This window comes from Scaptodrosophila lebanonensis, unplaced genomic scaffold (genome assembly GCF_003285725.1).
Source record: "Scaptodrosophila lebanonensis strain 11010-0011.00,11010-0021.00 unplaced genomic scaffold, SlebRS2 tig00000147-arrow-arrow-pilon, whole genome shotgun sequence".
NCBI lineage: Eukaryota > Metazoa > Arthropoda > Insecta > Diptera > Drosophilidae > Scaptodrosophila > Scaptodrosophila lebanonensis.
The window spans coordinates 1,040,294-1,062,068 of record NW_022060591.1 but is presented as its reverse complement, the minus strand read 5'-3'; the positions used below and the strand labels follow the sequence as shown (position 1 = coordinate 1,062,068).

Below are 21,775 nucleotides of genomic sequence, written 5' to 3'. Positions count from 1 at the left end.
TATGGTTTTTTCTCTGCATTTTTTGTTAAATTACGTACAGTGCTGCAAGAGCTAACCAAAAGTTTTCGTGACTTAAAATAACCGATTATATCAAAAGTGCCGTCGATATCTTGTCACGTCTAATGATATCCAAAGAGGTAAGCGGGTTGTATGCAGTTCTTAAGTTAATTGTTGTAGGGATTTGGAAGATCATGTTTTAATGTTGGAGTATACTTTAATTATGAAGACGTTTGTTCCGGTATTGTATATTTGACATCTTCCAAATTTCGCGACCAATAATAAAAACTTTGTGAGTGTTTCGGTGTGGAAAAGTATCGATTTAACATACCACTACCGGTCTCTCCTAAGGGTGTGTTCGCAAAAATCTACTTGTATGTATGTATTTATGTAGCATGCATGTATAATGGATGTCTTCTACATTTTCCAAGTGACGTAATCAAACCAGTGTAATTTATAACATATGTGCATGTTTTTAATTTATAGAATCATATACATACTCTAATGTCGATATAAATTGAGTACCATTTCCAGTTTGACCTCTTTTTTTTTAACAAAATATATTTATTATTTATGTATATTATGTGTGTATTGTATGTACATATACAATATGTATATATGTATTTAGAAGTATACATATAAACACATGTTGGCGTTACGCCCTTAATACGTTTTGCAACACTAGTTGTTTTTCTCTTCTAGCATTAATATCATTTCATGTTGAGTTTTCAGTATGACTCGTTGCAGAAAACAAAGGTAGTTCGTAAATTTTTAGAGGCAGCATGGTATGTAATCTAACTGACACACTTATGTTAGATAGTTCTATATAAACGTGTATGTGATAGGTAAGCCGCTCAAAAATAAATGTCTTCAGTAGAATATAAAGCACACAGCGCATGTATCCACAAGAAATATACATCCAAACATACATATGTATTATATACATGATAGGCATGTCAAAGATTTGTAATTGTATTTCCTCTTCGAAATTTTTTTAGCGTAGAGAGCTTCTGGATATAAGCAGTCTCCGCGTATTTTGTATTACGAACCTACAAATAACCTGGAAACGCCAATCGAACTGCAAAGTGTGGAGAGGGAACTTAATAAAAAGCGACGCGTGCGTTCTTGTCAAAAGTGGTAGTTTTCTGCCCGTCTGTGAGTATAGTCAACATTGCTGTCGCAACAATTTAGTACCAGCAGTGAAGCGTATAACAAGAGCAAGAGAGCACGTAACATTTTCGAGTTAAAGCAACCTACGAATAGGAGGTGAGTGTGAAAATCTAAAATCATGAATAAGGAAGTCTATTGTTTTTTGATCTGCCTGTAATATTTAATGAAGTTGATTGCTAATACATAGATATGTATGTATTTGTCGGTGTTTTTACACGTGAATCTTTGTGTGGGTGAGCACGTCGCTGTCTAATATGCTCTGGTGACGCCATTTTTTGATTCATTCGGCTTGGTTTTTGTCATGGGCTTGGTCGGGCATAAATTAGATTAATTGAGTTGCTTTTTTCTCACACATGATCAGAGTGCCATCTTATTTAAAGGCGCAAACATTTGAAATTGATAAGAGAATATTCTCTTTTAAATAGGTACATATGTATATAATTATGTATTTTCAAAACAAAAAAGGCTCAACTCTTAAATACCCTGTGTCACCAATATGCAAAAATTGTTTAATTAATTTTAAAAAATGTTATTAATTAAATTAAATACAAATTATTCAATACATACATATGTATATGAACAGCATACATTTACATCAGAATCGTGTCTATGCGTGTATGTATGCAGCACAAAGTTGAACCAAAGCAGCAACAACAGCTCCGGGCAGAGCATGGGCAGCGATTTTATTTATGGCTATAACTTTCTTCAGAATTGACCTATGATGAAACTTGGCACACGGACACATAAGCACTAACTGTATGTAACTACTAAAATTGATTTCAAAATTCCAAGAATTACGGAAGTTATAAAAAAAAAAAACGAAATGTGATGGGGGGGGGGGGGGGGGGGGGGGGAGTGTATCAGCATAAAAAAAAAATTTGACCTGCCTAGGGCTCAGGTGAACCTGGATTCCAAGTTTGGTCATTCCAGCTCTTGTACATCGACTCAGCTTGTCACCCTGATCAGACCCTTTCTTGGGCCTGCCACGCTTCCTTCTGCCTGTTAGATACACTCGCACAAAACTAGTATAGCCTTTCACCCTTTGCTTAAAGGTATAAAAAGGTATCCTACATTTCAAAAATATAAAAAAAGGTGAAGCCTTTTTAAACATTAATTTAAACTAAACATAATTTTAGGTGTGTAATACTTTTAAACGATATACAGTGGGCGCGAAAAGGCTAATACGACCCAATTTTGCTACCTGGCAGAACCAAAGGTATTTATTGAAAAACTAATGATGCTTTTTATACTCTGTACGTGAAATGTACAAGAGTATATTAGGTTTGCGGGAGCTGAAAAATGTCTGCCTGTCTGTCCGTCTGTATGGACACCTGGATCTCAGAGACTATAAAAGATAGAGACACCAAATTTTGCACAAAGATGCCTTATGTGTGTACGCTGTGCAAGTTTGCGCTGCTGCAGCGCTGCCCGCGGCTGTTGTTGATGCTGGTGCTTTGGTTGACTGCACACATGTTTACACAGACACGAAAAGATGCGCATACATACACTCACACAAACGAAATTGCTATGTAAATGTGCAATTATACACCCTTTACGTGAGTTCGAATACCAAGAGAGGTAAAATCGATCAAATTTTTTTTTTTAATTTTCTTAATTTTTTTTATTTTCTATAAATATTGTAAACATATGTACAGAGTATTTCAGAAGAAAATTCTTAAACTTAAGATATATCCGAACAAAGATATAAATGAAAATCCATGTATGTACGACGTAAGCATTCGTTAGTATTCGTAAAAATTCTGAGATTTGAGCACTTGACCTCCACATAATATTTACAAGTATTTTAATATTTAGTAGGACCCCCCATGTGCTTCCATGGCGGCCTGAAGTCGCCTCGGCATTGACCACCAGATTTCGCTGTTCTCCAGGTGTTATAACCTGCAAAGCAAACTGGTTACGTCATATTTCATCAGCTTCCGGTCTAAAAGCTCCCATATGTTTTCAATATTGTTCAAATCCGGGCTTTACGGTGGAATATTCAATTGTCGTGGTGCATTGTAGAGTAACCGATCCCTGACAACGTAATCCGTACGTTTTGGGTTGATGTCCTTTTAGTACAACCATCGACCACTTCATTTAAATTTTGTTCCAATGTATTCTTTAAGTCAAATCGATCCATATTGCCCGTGATAAAAACAAAATTTCCTACTCGACACAGCAATAGGTCTCCAAACGGTGACATTACCTCCAACATATTAAACATTGATTCATCGGTGAACAAAACTTTATCTCAAAAATCGAAGTCCTTGTCTTTATATTTATAGGCATTTTCTAAACGAGCCTTACGATTTTTGATCGATTATCGATGTTTTTGCTCCTAGTCCCTAGTCTATACGAGTTTATTTTATTTTTCTGATTTTCCCGCCTCCCCGCTGCAACACCAAAGCATTTGAGGGCAGCTTTTGTCAAAAAAAGGAAAAACACAATACAAGTGCTAGAAAATCTTGTCCCTATTCAAGTGCATGGCAGTGTATTAAAGAAAACTTGAGCAATAAATGAAAAGCCAATTGCATGTGCTAACCCGATGACGCACAAATGAAGCACCCTTTTCGATTGAAAAGAAAAGAAAATAGTAAAAACCATATAACGGTATATTGTTATCACACGTTCTCTTTGTCAGTGATAGTGCATACAAAGGTGAGAAAAATATAAACCAAAATCAGAAGCAATTATACTTGTATTTGGCTGATGTATGTGTGTTAAACTGATGACGTATATATGTAATTGTGCAATTATACACCCTTTACGTCAGTTCGAATACCGAGGGAGGTAAATTCGATCAAAAAATTGTTTTTAATTTTTAAACTTTGTACTTGAAATGTACATGTACAAGAGTATATTAGGTTTCTTCGAGGTGAAAAATGTAACAAACAGAAGGAAGCGTTGCAGACCCCACAAAGTATATATATTATTGATCAGCATGATAACACGAGTCGTTCTATGTCTGTCTGTCCGTATGAACACCTGGATTTCAGAGACTATAAGAGCTAGAGACACCAAATTTTGCACAAAGATGCGTTATGTGTGTACGCTGTTCAAGTTTGTTTTATTTTTTTGATTTTCCCCCCATTTCCCCCCTATGGGGATTTTCCCGATTTTCCATTCGTATAATCGCCTATATCTCGGAGACTATAAGACCAAATTTGAGTCCAAGATGCCTTATGTGAATACGCAGAAAATGTGTATTTTGGAATTTCCCTCCCTCCCCGCTCTCCCCCGCAAATCTTAACTCCCGTAATTTTTGCAAATTTTGCAAATACCCCCAGTTAGTGCTTGTGTGTCCGTATGCCAAGTTTCACTATGATAGACCGATTTAACAAGAAATTATAGCCATATTTGCTGCCCAAACGCTACCTGCAGCTGTTGTTGATGCTGGGGCTTTGGCTGACTGCAAACATGTTTACACAGACATGAATAGACGCGCATAGACATACAGGGTGCGCCATCTTTTATGTCGGTATGTAAACATTGAATATCTTTGAAAACAAACAACCGATTTTCAAGTATGAGATATTTTTATTTAATTTGGTTCTGTACAATTTCTTCAGACTAATTTTTGAAAACAACATCAATCAAGTGGCCGCCTTTATTGGACACAGCAAAATGTGCCCTTTTTGCTGCGTTTTCCATCACTTTTTCTAGCATCTCAGGTGGTATAGCGATGATTTCTGCACGAATATTTGCCTTGAGCTCGTCAATGGTTTGAGGCTTGCTGTCGTAAACTTTGCTTTTCAAATATCCCCACAAAAATAAGTCCGGAGGAGTCAAATCTGGAGATCTGGGTGGCCAATGGCCTTTTTTTGATACCAGACGTCCAGGGAATTTTTGTTGTAAAAACTGAATTGTTTTATTTGCAGTATGGCATGGCGCACCGTTTTGTTGAAACCAGTAACCATTCAGGCCTTTTTCACGCATTTGCGGGCAGACATAATGAGCCAACATCCACCGATATCGATTCCCATCAACTGTTTCGCCTTCTTTGAAGAAAAATGGCCCAATGATGGTTTTGGCGCAGACACTGGCCCAAACAGTCACTTTTTGATCATGCAATGGTGTTTCATGAATCTCGTGTGGATTTTCCGTTCCCCAAATGCGGCAATTTTGCTTGTTAACGCCGCCAGAGAGTGTGAAATGGGCCTCGTCAGTCATCAAAATTTGCTTCCAAAAATCAGGTTCAGTGTCAACCATTCGAGCAACTGTTTGGCCGTATTCCAAGCGAAGTGGACAGTCTGTCGGCAAAATTCTTTGAGTTAATTGCACTTTATACGGAAACAAATGCAAATCGTCCTTTAAAATGTGGTTCCACTGACGTTAAAATGCTGAGCACGGTGGCGATACGACACATTTGGGTCCTGGGCATTTCAATCAGTTCATTGGAACGTCTTGGTCGTTGATGAACAACATGTGGACGATCTCCCACTGTCCCGTGCTCAACAAAATTTGAAAACAAACGACGAATAGTGTTGTCAGATGATGCCTGTTTGTCGCGATATTTTCGACGATATGCATGTTGAGTTAGCATAACTGAACGACTCTTTTCAATGTTAAGCGTCACTATTTCAGCGCGTTCTTTCGGAGTGAAGCGATTCATGATTAAAATTGTGCTGAACTGAGGTTTTCAACACTGGTCTACTCAAGTCAATCGGTTCACTAATGACAAAGTTATTCAATATTTACATACCGACATAATACATACACTCACATAGCCGCAATTGATTTGTAAATGTGCAATTATACACCCTTTACGTGAGTTCGATACCGAGAGAGGTAAAATCGAACAATATTTTTGTTTGCAAAAATTCCAAAAAATAAAATAAACTCGTTCTTTCTCTGCTTTTATAGTTTCTGAGATCCTTGCGTTCATCCAGACAGACGGACGGACATGTCTAGATCGATTTCTCTCGTCATGCTGATTCAGAATATATATACTTTATGGGGTCGGAGATGCTTCCTTCTGCATGTTACATACTTTGCACAAACCTAATATACCCTTTTTACAGGGTATAACAAATTTGAAGATTATCCATCAATTTAAACAATTAATTCAGTTTTACATATACAGTTGTGCTCAAAATAATAGTAGTGATATTTTTCACTACCGTTTGTATTTTTGTCTTTCCTTTCATTTTGAATCCTTTCTTTCTTCCTATGTGATCTACAACAAGAGCACAATAAAATGTCGCGTTGCTTTAGCTTTTTTTGCACTTGTTGTTGTTGTTATTTGCATTTTCCACAGCTAGTCCCTATTCTACGCGCTCAGAATACTAGTTGTGCTTGCACAAACATTCCAAAAATATTAAGTGTATCGCTCCTTAAGCTCACGAAAAGTTGCAAATAGTAAATTCTATTATTTTTTAATAGTTTACGATAGTTTCCAATACACATTTTAGTTTGTTTTTTTTTTTCTGATATGGGTAGAGCCAAGCACTGCACTCCTGACGTGCACTCATTCAAAAATTGGAACTCGTATTATGATCTGAGCCAGTTTTTCATATTACGGCGCGGGGCCTTGTATTGGATCCGGAATGTCATGGGTCTCCACTTTTATGTGCATATAATGCAAAATATTATGCTGTCATATGCCAGTGATGAAATGCCACTGATTTGGGTATTCCAGCAGGATAATGATCCGAAGCACACAAGTAATGTTGCCAAACAATGGTTTCAAACTAACAGGATCAATGTGGTAGAATGGCCGGCACAGTCTCCAGATCTCAACCCGAGAATTTATGGTATGATGTGAAGAAGGAAGTTGCCAAGCGTAAACCAACTAATTTTGAACACCTTTGGGAACCAGTTAGACATGCTTGGCGCTCCATTCCTCCTCAAAGATTTCACAATCCCGTGGACTCCATGCCAAAGCGATGTGCTGCAGGTCTTGCACACGAAGACTATGCTACAAAATACTAATATTATTTAGAAAGTCCTAATATGAGTAATTAAAATAAAAACCGTATTATTTGGATCAGTTGGGACAAGTAAGAAGCCAACAAATGAAACACTACTATTATTTTGAGCGACCAAATTAATGAAGTTATGGGAAAAAAAATTATTTAAATTGTTATAAGACCAGAATTTGTTATTATTTCTTTATGATTTACTTTTTAATATAATATACTTAATAATACCAATTATTTTAAGTTTATTAAAACAACATTTCATACATTTTTTGAACGAATTAAGTTTTTATGAAAGGACTGCTATTATTTTGAGCACAGCTGTACATATCAGAGAACTGCAACGAGTACTACATTTTCGGTCATACTCGAGTATTTACCTATACTCGGTATGATTATTTCATTTGGGTATAGTGCCAAGCAATGACTGATTGCGAACGAGCCCTCAACGAACACTCAGTTCGACTCACAACTGCAAAAACTCAGAAGTGAGCGGTTGTGACCGAAACTTCTTGCATGAATGCAAGCAATGATTTTCTATTGTTTTTTCTCTATTAGTTCAATAGTATACAAGTATCTATATGCATATAAATTAAAGAATCCAACAAAACTATTAGCGAAAAGAAATACCTTTCTTTTTATTTAAATTACAAAAAGTTGTGCTATTTTAATTTATATTAATTTGTTTTTTTTTTTTTTTTTTTTTTAAGATATTTGAGTTTCTTTTTAAGAAATAAAATCATGCTAAATATCATAATATAAAAATAAATATATGTATACATATGTTTTCTTTTCATTCTGTACCTCTTTATTTAAAATACGTACATATGTACATATAAACATGTTTCCGCATAATTGCATAAATATGTACATACATGCATTTTTTATACGGTCATACTCGGGTAAAACCCGCGCAATACGCGAGTAATACACGGGTACAATTCGCGCAATACCCAAACAATACTCGAGCAATAATGGTACCATACTCGTTCGATCAAACGCTCATTCTGCAAAGACTGGTTTGTTTCGATCAGGACCCAGACATCTTAAACGAAGTGACCGAGCCTGAACTGTTTGAAAGCAAACCAATCAAAGCCGGTACTCGTTCAAACCGTCCGCAATAAGCAAAGTGACCGAGCCTGGTGTAATCGAAAGCAAACCAATCAAGTCCGGTGCTTGTTCGTAAAAATAGAACGATGGCTCATGCAAGTTCGATCATAAGAAAAATGCTGAGAGTACTCAACTCGTTCGAGCTCGTTTGCAGCCAAGCAATGATATGATTTGATTGCATTTTTAGCAAGGGTGGAAGATATTCGTTGCAGTTCTCTGATGCATATATTTTATAACTAGCTGGTATTGCCCGTCTTAACCCGGCTCAATATAATGTTTCAAATTGTATTTATTTTGTGTGTGCATGACCTACCCATATATTTTCACCTTATTAATTACCAGTAGGAAGGCATTTTGGGTATTTAAATTAACATTTTCTGTTCTTGACAAAAAATTGTTCAATTAGTCCGTTACATTTTTGTTCTTGTAACTAATATTTTTCAAGCTCGTTTTCCCCCCTTTAGAGCTCGAATTTGCCAAAGGCCTTTCTTTGTGCGCACCTACACTGTGATGGATACTATGAAAGGATACTTGAGTCAAAATTTCAGCTTCCTAGCTTTTACCGTTTGGGCTGTGCGTTGAGCACCAATCTCTTAGGACAAACTGTTTGATATACATACATATATAGAGATAACGCAACGTTTTAAGAAAGACTATGAGCAGAAAAGGAGAATAATTATAAGAGTACATCCTAATTTTAAATTAACATTGTGTCTTATTGAGTCAATACGATCGGAATATGAAACACGGCACTCGTGTCAAATCCATGATCCACGATCAAAAAGCACTGACAATGCCCATCTCAATTTCCTAGAGTACAACTTTCTATAGCTGAATCAACAGATACTATCGATATCGAAACATGGAAGTTTGAATGCAATAAACAGATATCTAAATAATCTATATATATAAAACAGTTTGTCCTGACTGACTGACTGACTGACTGAATGATTGGTGATCAACGCACAGTCCAAACGGTAAAGGCTAGGAAGCTGAAATTTTGACTCAAGTATCCTTTCATAGTCTAGGTCCCCACTAAGAAGGGATTTTGGGAAACTCGAGCTCCAAAGGGGGGAAAACAGGCTCCAACGTTTGTATGAAAAATCTACAGTTTTCATCTGATTAACTTTAAACTTAGTTTGTATACTCCAATTCCAAGAAAAACTGTACTTGGTTTTTTGATATTTTTTTTGGGGCCTAAAATATGGGAGTTTTCCTGTAAAAAAAATGTTGGGGCACAAAAGCAAACCGCGTCAACAGCCCACAGCCCACACGGTAAAAGCTAGGATGCTGAAATTTGCGCTCAAGTATCCTATCATGGTGTAGATGAGCACTAAGAAGGGATTTTGGAAAATTCGAGCTCCAAAGGGGGGAAAATTAGCTCCAAAGTTTGTTTGAAAAATCCGCATTTTTCAACCGATCGACTTAAAACTTAGTTTCAAAACTGCATACTCGGATTTTCGAAATTTGTGTTGGAGATTGAATTATTGGGGTTTTAATATTTATTCACTATTTCAAATGAAAAGTTTTTGTTATAAATTTAGTCCGATCGATTTAAAATTTGGATAATGTAATCTACGTAACTAAATCTACAACTTTGCATTCAAGGATTTTCAAAATATGCATTTTACAAAAGCAGGCAGAACAAACAATACAAAATATCAAACAGTTGGGGACAACTAAGTATACATACACACACATACAAACAGCTGTTCGTGTAGTTGCGTGCAAACGATTGAAATAGCCAAAGCAACATGTGAGACACTAATGTGTGAATGTCCATACATATGTGCACATCTATGTATGTACATATGTATCTACATATGTATGTATGTACATTCGTCTTGCACTGACAGAGCAAGAAATGTTAATTAATTGAAAATTATATAATATAACATTTTTAAAAGTAATTTTTTCTTTGTTTAGTGCATTTGGCATTAGTGTTTTCATTAATAACTTTATGCAGCAACAACAAATATCAAAATAGCATGTATGTACATTCGTATTAATGTATACATTGGGCAATCGAACACAGTTGTTTGATTGTAAAAAAAAATAATGCTCTAAAAACAACAACAACTGCAAGTCATTAGCTCGCTCTTCTTCTTTCGTTTTGACCATTTAATGTTAATTGCAAAGGCAAAACGCCAAAATGTTACAGTTACCGTCGCTAGGCAACGACTGCGTAAGCGATAGTAAAGCAGAAACCGAATAACGGAGCTACGCATATTCTGCTTCGCATTGCGGGCAGATGTATGTATGTATATGATTTGTTCTTATTGATGTCAATAAATAATTAGATTTTGTTATTTAAAAATTCTGCTTATTGCATTCATACTGAACAATTTTTTGTCAAGAACAGAAAATGTTCATTTAAATACCTTAAATGCCTTCCTACTGGTAACCTTTAAGGTGAAAACATATGGGTAGGTTATGCACACACAAAATAAATACAATTGGAAACATATTGAGCCGGGTTAAGACGGGCAATACCTGCTAGTATCTTATAATTTATTGAGATCAATTGGAACAAATCATATACATAAGGTGCACAAAACAATTAACTACTAGGACAAGGATTTGGCACATTATATTGTCCACAAAATGCAATTCTTCGTTTTCTCTCTTCCTCCAATATTTCGGTTGTAATATGCTTGAGCTCCACGCAAAGAATTTTGCAAAAGTACTACAAGGTTTTCTTGTTATGTTTATTTGTAGAGGACAACGTTGACTTTTGTGAACGAAATAATTAACTAGGACAGATTAGTTTGCTTTCATTTGCGGATAGTTTTTCACGTCAAATTAGATCTTTTTGTATAGAATTCTTTACAAACTATAATAAATAATTAAAAGTAAGTGACTTTGAACAAAAATAATTATAGAAATTATATTATAGCAGGAATAAGGTGGACAAATTTTTGAAGGACCCCGGAATTCATGGAAAAACCCCAACCGGGCGTACCCCATTGGTTGACAACCTAGACAAAATACTTATTTTTATACCCTGTACCCAAAGGGTGAAAGGGTATACTAGTTTTGTGCGAATGTATGTAACAGGCAGAAGGAGGCGTGGCAGACCCCACAAAGTATATATATTCTTGATCAGGGTGACAAGCCGAGTCGATATAGCCATGTCCGTCTGTATGAACGCAAGGATCTCAGAAGGTACAAGAGCTAGAATTACCAAACTTGGTATCCAGGTTCCCCCAAGACCTAGGCAGGTCAAGTTTGTTTTTTTATTCCGATGTACCCCCCCCCCCCCCCCCCCCCCCCCCCACTCCCCTGCTATTAGTGATTTACGTAACTCCCGTAGTTCTTGGAATTTCGAATTTGGTAATTACATCCAGCTGGGGATGTGTCCGTATGCCGAATTTCATCATGATAGGTCAATTCTGAAGAAAGTTATAGCCATAAATAAAATCGCTGCTCATGCTTTGCTTTCAGCGCTGCCCGCATCTGTTGTTGTTGTTGGTGCTTTGGTTCAACTTTGTGCTGCATACATACACGCATATAAATACACATAAACACGATGTAAATGTAAAACTGTACATAAACATGTCTTCTATGTATGTATTAAATATATTTTCCTAATTAATTTTTTTTTTTTTTTAACAATTTAATTTTTTAAAATATTTTTTTAAAAATTTTTCTTTTTTGTGGAGAGTACAGGCTATTTTACTGTCGGGCTTGTTCGACTGTAGCGTTCTATCTTGTTTTCTTTTTGGTGGGAGGTACAGGGTATTTAAGAGTTGAGCTTGCTCGACTTTAGCATTCTTTTCTTGTTAATAATAATAATTGCAATTTGCCATAAATACAAATTTTGGAGTTTGGATTGGAAAAATATTATGTTTAATGATGAGAATAAGTTTAATTTAGGTGGCCCTGACGGTTACCGATACTATTATCGCGAATGTGCGAAGCCCAAAATAGTTCAGCACCCGGCCCGGACTTAAATCCGATACAATTTCTTTGCCTAAACGTGTTTAAGCCAACGGAAGGTAATTTGGAACTCTAAAAGAGTTAAGTGAAGCCATTATTCGAGAATGGCAAAATTTGACATCCAAATGCTCCAAAATTTGGAGAATTCAACTCCAGGTTGAATAACGAAGGTGTTGAACAACGACGGGTGTTCCATTTCAAATATGTTCATCGTTTATAATTCTTTGTTTTGCTCCTTTTTAGTTTTAACATATAAACAATGAATTTGTCCTAGTAGTTAATTATTTCGTTTGACAATATTTTGTTTCATTTCGTAATTATATTTTCTTAAGTTTTACGTTCTTTATTTAACTTGAAGTCTATTGATAATATTATAAAGTTTAAGCAATATATATATTTTTTTAATATATATTGAATGGTTTTGTTTTTATACTATGAAACGTAGTGACCTAGTTAAATATATATGTACATCTGCCCGCAATGCGAAGCAGGATATGCGTAGCTCCGTTATTCGATTTCTGCTTTACTATCGCTTATTCAGCCGTTTCATATCGACGGTAACTGTAAATTTTTGGCATTTTGCCTTTGCAATAAAAAGGCGTGGGTGATCAAAAAATGTGAACGAAAGAATAAGAGGCGTGCCAATGACTTGCAGTTGTCGTTGTTGATTTTCATATACATATACATACATATGTATGTACATATGCATCTATGGGTTTTGTTTTGTTCTTCTTTACTGTTTTAACCGTACGTAGAGAACCGTGTATGTGCAGTCCGTCAAGGGCGTACGCAGGTTTTCTAAAGGGGGGGTCAAAAAAATTATAATTTTGATTAAATAATGCACGATGCGTTTAAATAATAAATAAATAATGCAAAAGTACTAAACAAAAATTAAAATTACTTTTGAAAATGTTAAATCATTTTTAATTAATTAATATTTCTTGACATACATACATTCACACATTAGTGTCTCACATTTTGCTTTGGCTATTTCAATCGTTTGCACGCAACTACACGAACAGCTGCTTGTATGTATACTTAGTTTGTTCTGACTGCATTTGTAAAGCGAACCCCGTGTTTCTATAATTTAAAAAATCCTTGAATGCAAAGTTGTAGATTTAGTTACGTAGATTACATTACCCAAATTTGAAATCGATCGGACAAAATTTATAACACAGACTTTTCATTTGAAAAAGTTAATAGATATTAAAACCACAATAATTCAAGCTGCAACACCGTTTGGGCTATGGGGTGTATATTGTGTTTCAATTTTTCCACGGGAAAACCCCCCTTTTTCATGCCTCAGGGCAAATGGTGAAAAACTAAGTATGCAGTGTTTTTTGAATTCTTTTATAGATCGTGTAATTGGGTTTACACGAAGCCAATCGAATGAAAATTTCATATTTTTCATACAATCTTTGGAGCCCGTTTTCCCCCTATACTAGTTTTGTGCGAATGTATGTAACACAAAGAAGAAAGCTTGGCAGACCCCACAAAGTATATATACAGGGGTGCCACAGACATCTCTTCCGCCCAAGTTTCGCCTCAAAACCAATTCTCGGTGCCACAGAAATCTTTTTTGGTTGATTAAAAACACTAACAAAGACATTTTTCCAAATAAAAAAATCATTGGAAACCTTATAGTTTTTTTGAACAATCTGCATCAAACATATTTTGCATATCCTACATAAATATTATTAAATTAGCAAATTATTAAGTGTATACTTAAAACACTATCATTCACACACAGCATCCTAAACAACCGCACAATAGAGATGCGCCCTTACCTCAAATAGAAAATTACATTTTTCGAACATCGCTATTTGTTGAGTTAAGTCTAAATTTGTGATTCATACGAAAATTAAAAACAAAATAAAAAATTGCTGCAAAACTTTGTATTAATTAAACAAACTTGGCAAGAATTGTGTGTTGTCAAGTAGCAGGTCTGTGTGTTAGCGAAAATATTAATGGCAATAAACCGTCATGTAAAAATACCATTCGTACCAGTAAAACAAGATGCAGCTACATATTTGTAATTTCCGAATTCAATTTCAAATGCTACTTTTTTGTAGGGGAAAACTTAGATCGCCACAAAAGGATGCAATTTTCTATCAATGTATGGAAGCACGCCCCGACATTGAAAATTCCAAATGTGATAAAAACTATTACAAATTTTTGCGTTAAATTTTTCAAAATTTAATTGGCATTTCCGCGAATTCTCGCAGTTTAATATTAATGCAATTGGTATATTTGTTAAACCCTATACCCAAAGGGTATAGTTTTGTGCGAATGCATGTAACACAGAGAAGGAGGCGAGGCAGACCCCACAAAGTATATATATTCTTGATCAGGACGACAAGACGGGCCGTTATAGCCATGTCCGTCTGTATGAAAGCAAGGATCTCAGAAAGAACAAGAGCTAGAATAATCAAACTTTGTATCCACATTCCCCTAAATCCGAGAAAGGACTATTTTGTGTTTTTTTCTGATTTTCGATTTTTGTGCAGAGTACAGGGTATTTTACTGTCGTAAATGCTCGTCTGTAGCGTTCTCTCTTGTTTTATTATATTCTCTTAAGTTTTATTTGATTTATTTAACTTGAAGTCTATTGATAATTTTTATTAAGTTTAAACAATAATTTGTTTTTTGAAACATATTGAACTCTTCAGCGATTATATTATGAAACGTAGATATTATGGTAAAATGGTAGGTATTATGGTAGATATCGTTTTTCGAAACATTTTACCAAGTAAAAAAAAAATCCCCACCTCATTGCTACTAAAAAGTATTTCGGTTTCACCTAGAACACATAGCAGCAAGGAGTTTACGCAAATGTCATCGGCACCGAAGAAGGTGACTTGAAATACAATCTACAATGTCAAACATGCGCACAAAACTAGTATAGCCTTTCATCCTTTGGGTACAGGCTATAAAAATATGTCTCCACAAAGTCCAAAGCACTGACTACGTAATAGAACTGTTCAATTTTTGTTTCTGCTTGAAACTACAGGTCTACGAAAATTGGTTAATTTCTTGTTGCGCCATGTTTTTTTTACCCAAGCAGATACAATGGACGGCAATAGGTTAAGTGGGGTCCTATTAAATGACGAGAAGTGTACATTCGCACAAAGTAAATATATACTATGGGTACAGGGTAAAATAATAGTAGAAATATTAAAACTTAACAAGAAATTACAGTTTAGACTAAATTATAATTATTTTAAATTAATCTTTAAAGATAATTATCCTTATCCTATCTCATTTATAAGCCTATTTCCTGTTAATGTTATACTTTTTATTTTCAGTATTTGAATTGTTTTACCAGACAATGGCTGAAGTAGAGAAACTGCCACTAAATGGTGTTGATCAAAGGACAAGCGAAAATGACGAGAGCAATAAAGCTCGCCCTGCAGACATTGAGCAGGTAATTAAAGCTTAAAACATATAAAAAAAAAAAAAAAAACTTAGGCTGCAAATTTTTTTTATAGGACATGCGCGAAATGGAACGCCGAAAACGTGTTGAAGCCATAATGGGTTCAAAACTCTTTCGTGAAGAACTGGAACGTATAGTAGACACTGCGCGAGAGTGTGGCACAGGTACCAGTGGTATTCTTCAACAACTATCGGATATAGTGGGCTTGCCTATGCCTCGCGTAGGAAGTGTATTTAAGTCAAGCAATTGCATGGTACCTATTAATGATATACGTGGTGTTGAGTCAATCGGATATGCCAAGGGTGAAAAAATACTCAGATGCAAGCTGGCTGCCACGTTTCGTTTGCTGGACTTAAACGGCTGGGCAAAAGACATGGGCGCTCAGATAACAGCCCGATTAAAAGTCGACCAAGAATACTTCCTAGTTAATCCTTATGGCTTACTGTATCATGAAATCACTGCTTCGTCTCTTAACAAGGTTGACATGCAAGGTCATATTGTGGAGCAGGGAACAACCAATTTCGGCGTTAGTAAAAGTCGTAAGTAACAAACACGGCATTCTTAGATCTAAATTTTATAATTTGGCTCCTCTCTTTCTAAATAGACATGAAATGTAAAAGAGTATATTAGGTTTGCAAGAGATGAAAAATATAACAGGGATAAGAGGCGTGGTAGAACCTACAAAGTATATATATTCTTCATCAGCATGCCTGTCTGTCTGTATGAATACGTGGATCTCGGAGACTACAAGAGCTAGAGACACCGAATTTTGTACAAAGCCTTATGTGTGTACGCTGTACAAGTTCCTATTATTTTTTTGCCTTATGAATACGCAGAAAATTTCCCTCCTTCCCCCCTCTCCTCCGCAATTAGTTATTTTCTATAACTCCCATAATGGAATTTTGAACTCAAATTTGACAAATACTTCCAGTTAGTGAATATATGTCCCTATACCAAGATTCGTCACCTTAGGTCGATTTGAAACGAAGTTACAGCTATATATGTTCTCTCTGCGTAAGCGCTGCCCGCGACTGTGTTGTTGCTGCTGCTTGGGTCAAGTTTGTACTGCATAAATGCTCACACACAGCCATGCATAGAACCCCTATGCGTGATTTTATACGCATAGGCTAACATAGACACAATTTCCATGTAAATGTGGAATTATACACATTAAAATTTTTTGTTTATTATTTTTATATTTTCATTTTTATACCCTGTACCCTGTAGGTAGAGCTGTAAAAACATCGATGTTTACAACATATGTACGATGTTGCTTTTTATACCCTGTTCCCGTAGGGTAAAAAGGGTATATTAGGTTTGTGCAAAGTATGTAACATACAGAAGGAAGCATCTCCGACCCCATAAAGTATATATATTCTTGATCAGCATGACGAGAGAAATCGATCTAGACATGTCCGTCCGTCCGTCTGTCCGTCTGGATGAACGCGAGGATCTCAGAAACTATAAAAGCTAGAATAACCAAAGTTGGCATCCAGATTCTCCTAGGTCCGAGTAAGGACGAGTTTATTTTTTTTTTTTTAATTTTCCCCCCCTTCCCCCGCTGCAGAATTTCGTCAATAGCGTCCACATTTCAAATGCTACCTAAACCAAACTTTGCACACATAATTTATATATAATTGTCTAAAATTGTTTAAAATTTTATTCAATTCGGTCAATTCTAAGAAAAGTTATTAGCGAAACAAATTCTCGCCAGTACAACCCCCCCAAACTGCAGCAACAAGTTCGCTCTTCTTCTTCCTCTTTTTGCTGCTATGGGCGCATATAACTCAGTGACGGAAGTTTACCTGGGTACAGGGTATTACACTGTCGGGCTTGCTCGACTGTAGCGTTCTCTCTTGTTAAAAATCTTCTGGTGTTATAATTTGGCCAGCTGTGCTAAAAGTGCTTTCAGAGGCACATTATGTGGATGGCACGGCCATGATCTGCCTGATTACAAAATTAAATGAATCAATCGCCAAACAAAAGATGGAAATTTTTCCACTTTGGGGCTTACAATGATTTTCTTCTCACACAGTTGTCCCTCTATGTAAGTATAAAACGGAAAACATTTATAGAAGCTTCAATGTATAGTAGACAATCACAACCTTAATTAGGCAGCACGTGTTAATTTCTTAATACATACTTACATATATGCGCTTCAAGTTTACTTTACAGATATCTATACATTGTTTGCGTCCACGATTACGTCCACGTTCACTGTCAACACCACTACTCCCAACACTATTACAATAATAAAAAAAAATTTTAATATCCAAATAATAAATTGAAGAAACTGGGACTAAAATATTTCATCCTACTCTTCGCTTCTGAATTTTCGAAAAGTACCCGATTATCGATATTGGCAATTTAAACATGATATCGATGTTTTTTCAGCTCTATCCGTAGGCTAACACGGTATCTTAGGTTTATGTAAAGTATGTAACAGGGAGAAAGACGCATCTCAGACCCCATTAAATGTGTATACTTGTATTCTGAATCAGCATGACGAGATAAATCGATCTACGCATCTCCGCCTGTTTGTCTGGACGAACCCCTAGACTTCGGAAACGAATGAACACACATTAACCAAACTTGGTATGAAGGCGCTCCGTGTGCCTAGGCTACATGAGTTTATTTTATTGTTTTGATTTTTCCCACTTCTCCCCGCTACAGAATTTCGTCAATACTGTCCACATTTTACTAGTTACATAAACCAAAATTTGCACACGTATTCTATATACAATTATCTGCTATTGTTGTAATATTTCATCTTAATTCTGAGATAAGTTACTAGCGAAGCAACTTTATTTCGCACTTATTCTCTTTGCTTCTACTTGAAGCGAATATACCGGAAGTTTGTCTGGGTACAGGGTATTTCACTGTCGGGCTTGCTCGACTCTCTTATTATAGCCTGTACCCAAAGGGTGAAAGGCTATACTAGTTTTGTACGCATGTACATATGTAACACACAGATGGAGGCGTGGCAGACCCCACCAAGTATATATATTCTTGATCAGCGTGACAAGACGAGTCGATATAGCCATGTCCGTCTGTCTGTATGAACGCAAGGATCACAAAGTATAAGAGCTAGGATAACCAAATTTGGTATCCAGATTTTCCCAAGTCCGAGAAAGAACGAGTTTGTGTTTTTTTCTTTTTGATGCACTCCCCCGCTATTAGTGATTTTCCATAACTCTCTCAATTCTTGGAATTCACTCAAACTCAAATTTGGAAAATACCTCCAGTTAGTTATTATGTGTCCGTATATTATGTTTCATTATGATAGGCCGATTTATCAGAAAGTTATAGACATATTAAAATATATTATTTGGCCAAGCGCTGCCCGCAGCTGTTGTTGCTTTGGTTCAACATATTGCTGCATGCATGCTCACACAGACACGCATAGGCATTCATACACTCACATAGACACAATTCCTATGTAAATGTCTAATTATACACCCTTTACATTACTTCAAATACCAAGAATGGTAATTTTTATAGCCTGTACCCAAAGGGTGAAAGGCTATACTAGTTTTGTGCGCATGAATGTAACACACAGAAGGAGGCGTGGCAGACCCCACAAAGTATATATATTCTTGATCAGGATGAGAAGACGAGTCGATATAGCCATGTCCGTCTGTCTGTATGAGCGCAAGGATCTCAGTAAGTACGTAAGTAAGTAAGAGCTAGCATAACCAAAATTGGTATCAAGGTTCCTATAAGCCCTAGGCAGAACGAGTTTGTTTATTTTTTCTGATACACCCCCCCACTCCCCCGCAATTCGTGTTTTTTCTTATAACTTCCGTAATTCTCGGAATTATGAAATCAATTTTGGTATGTACATCCAGTTAGTACTAATGTGTCCGTGTGCCAAATTTCATCATGATAGGTCAATTCTGAAGAAAGTTATAGCCATAAGTAAAATCGCTGCAGCGCTGCCCGCAACTGTTGTTGTTGTTGCTGCTTTGGTTCAACTTTGTGCTGCATACATACACCCATATAAACACGCATAGGTACGTGATGTAAATGTATGCTGTTTAAACTGAACATAAACATGTATTCTAATTTAATTTAATTAATTATTTTAATTAATTAATTCATTCATTTTTTTTAATAATTATTTTTTTTTTAATTTTTTTTTTTAAATTTTTTTTTCAATTTTTCCTTTTTGTGGAGAGTACAGGCTATTTTACTGTCGGGCTTGCTCGACTGTAGCGTTCTATCTTGTTTATTTATTTCTTTTTTCATTTTCCTAATTTTTAAAAATTCTATAATTCTTCTACACATATGTACAGAGTATTTCAAAATCGGGACACCCGACATTAGCTTCTACTTTTTTGTTCTGGAGATAATAAGTGTGTAACGGTACTAGGGAGAGAATAATTATGTGTGTATGTGTGTGTCTGTATATGTCTCGTGTGCAAAGCAGTAACAACAAGAACAGCTGCGGGCACTGCTTGGTCATATATACATATATGGCTATAACTTCCTGTTAAATCGGCCTATCATGAAATTTAACATACGGACTCATAGTTACTAACTGGAGATATTTCAATGAAAAATTCCAACAAATACAGCAGTTATGGACAATTAGTGATTGTTGTGAAGGGGGGAGGGAGGTAAATTCCAAAATACACTTTCACATGAAGCATCTGGGACTTTGGTGTCCATAGGTCCTCTAGTCACTGAAGTATAGGTGATTATACCAACGGAAAACCGGAAATTAGAGCTGGAAAAAACATCGACATATCGATGGTTTGACAATATCGAAATCATCGATGTTTAAATTGCCAGTATCGATAACCCGTACTTTTTGAAAATACGGTAGCGAAGAAGCAGGATGAAATATTTTAGTCCCAGTTTTTTCAATTTATTATTTGTTAATTAATTTTTTTTCTTATTGTAATAATTTTGGGAGTAGTGGTGTTAACTGTGAACGTGGATGTAACGTGGACGCAAACAATGTATAGATATCTGTAAAGTAAACTTGAAGCGCATATATGTAAGTATGTATTAAGAAATGAACACATGCTGCCTAATTTACGGTAGTGATTGCCTGCTATGCATTGATGCTTCTAAAAATGTTTTCCGTCTTATAGTTACATGGAGGGACAACTGTGTGAGAAGAAAAACATTGTAAGCCCCAAAAGGGAAAATTACCCATCTTTTGTTTGGCGATTGATTCATTAAATTCTGTAGTCATCCATCCACATATGTGCCTCTGAACGCATTTTTAGCACAGCTGGCCAAATTATAACACAAGCAGATTTTTAAAAAGCAACATCGTACATATGTATGTTGTTATTTTTGAACAAAAATATTGATCTAACAAATAAAGGCTAAATTAAAATACTATAGTGCATTTAAAAAAATCAAGTTTGGTAATTCTAGCTCTTGTACCTTCCAGTTGAGATCCTTTCGTCTATACAGACAGGCGGACGGACATGGCTATATCGACTTGTCATTCTTATCAATAATATACATACATACTTTTAGGGGTCTGCCACGCCTCCTTCTGGGTGTTACATACATTCGCACTAAACTAGTATACCCTTTTACCCTTTGAGTACAGGGTATACAAACATATACATACTATACATGTATATCTCTATTGAAATACCGGTAATATATTAAAAACAAATTTTTCACATACATATAATTATTTTACTGAGGTACATATATTTATACTCTGTACATGAAATGTACAGAAGTATATTAGGTTTGCGGGAGCTGAAAAATGTAACAGGCAGAAGGAGGCGTGGCAGACCCCACAAAGTATATATATTCTTGATCAGCATGACGAGTCGAGTCGATCTAGCCCTGTCTGTCTGTCTGTCCGTCTGTCAGTCTGTCCGTCCGTATGAACACCTGGATCTCAGAGACTATAAGAGATAGAGACACCAAATTTTGCACAAAGATGCGTTATGTGTGTATTCTATACGAGTTTGTTTAATTTTTTTGATTTCCCCCCCCCCCCCCCCCCCCACTTCCCCCCTATGGGGGTTTTCCCGATTTTCCATTCGTATAATCGCCTATATCTCGGAGACTATAAGACCTAGGAACACCAAATTTTATTCCCAGATGCCTTATGTGAATACGCAGAAAATGTATATTTTGGAATTTCCCTCCCTCCCCCTTCTACCCCGCAAATCGTAACTCCCGTAATTCTTGGAATTTCGAACTAAAATTTTGGAAATACCCCCAGTTG

General features: G+C 36.0%; 1 protein-coding gene across 1 annotated transcript in view; it reads left to right on the top strand.

Moving 5' to 3' along the window:
- The first annotated feature begins 729 nt into the window (after window positions 1-729).
- Window positions 730-21,775, top strand: part of LOC115629433 (protein hu-li tai shao) — a 92,320-nt gene continuing 71,274 nt past the window's right edge. The window contains exons 1-4 of the mRNA XM_030525891.1: window positions 730-842; window positions 996-1,263; window positions 15,440-15,558; window positions 15,623-16,106. Coding sequence (XP_030381751.1) covers window positions 15,463-15,558; window positions 15,623-16,106 — 580 coding nt within the window. The 5' untranslated portion in view covers window positions 730-842; window positions 996-1,263; window positions 15,440-15,462. The remainder of the gene's footprint in view (window positions 843-995; window positions 1,264-15,439; window positions 15,559-15,622; window positions 16,107-21,775) is intronic.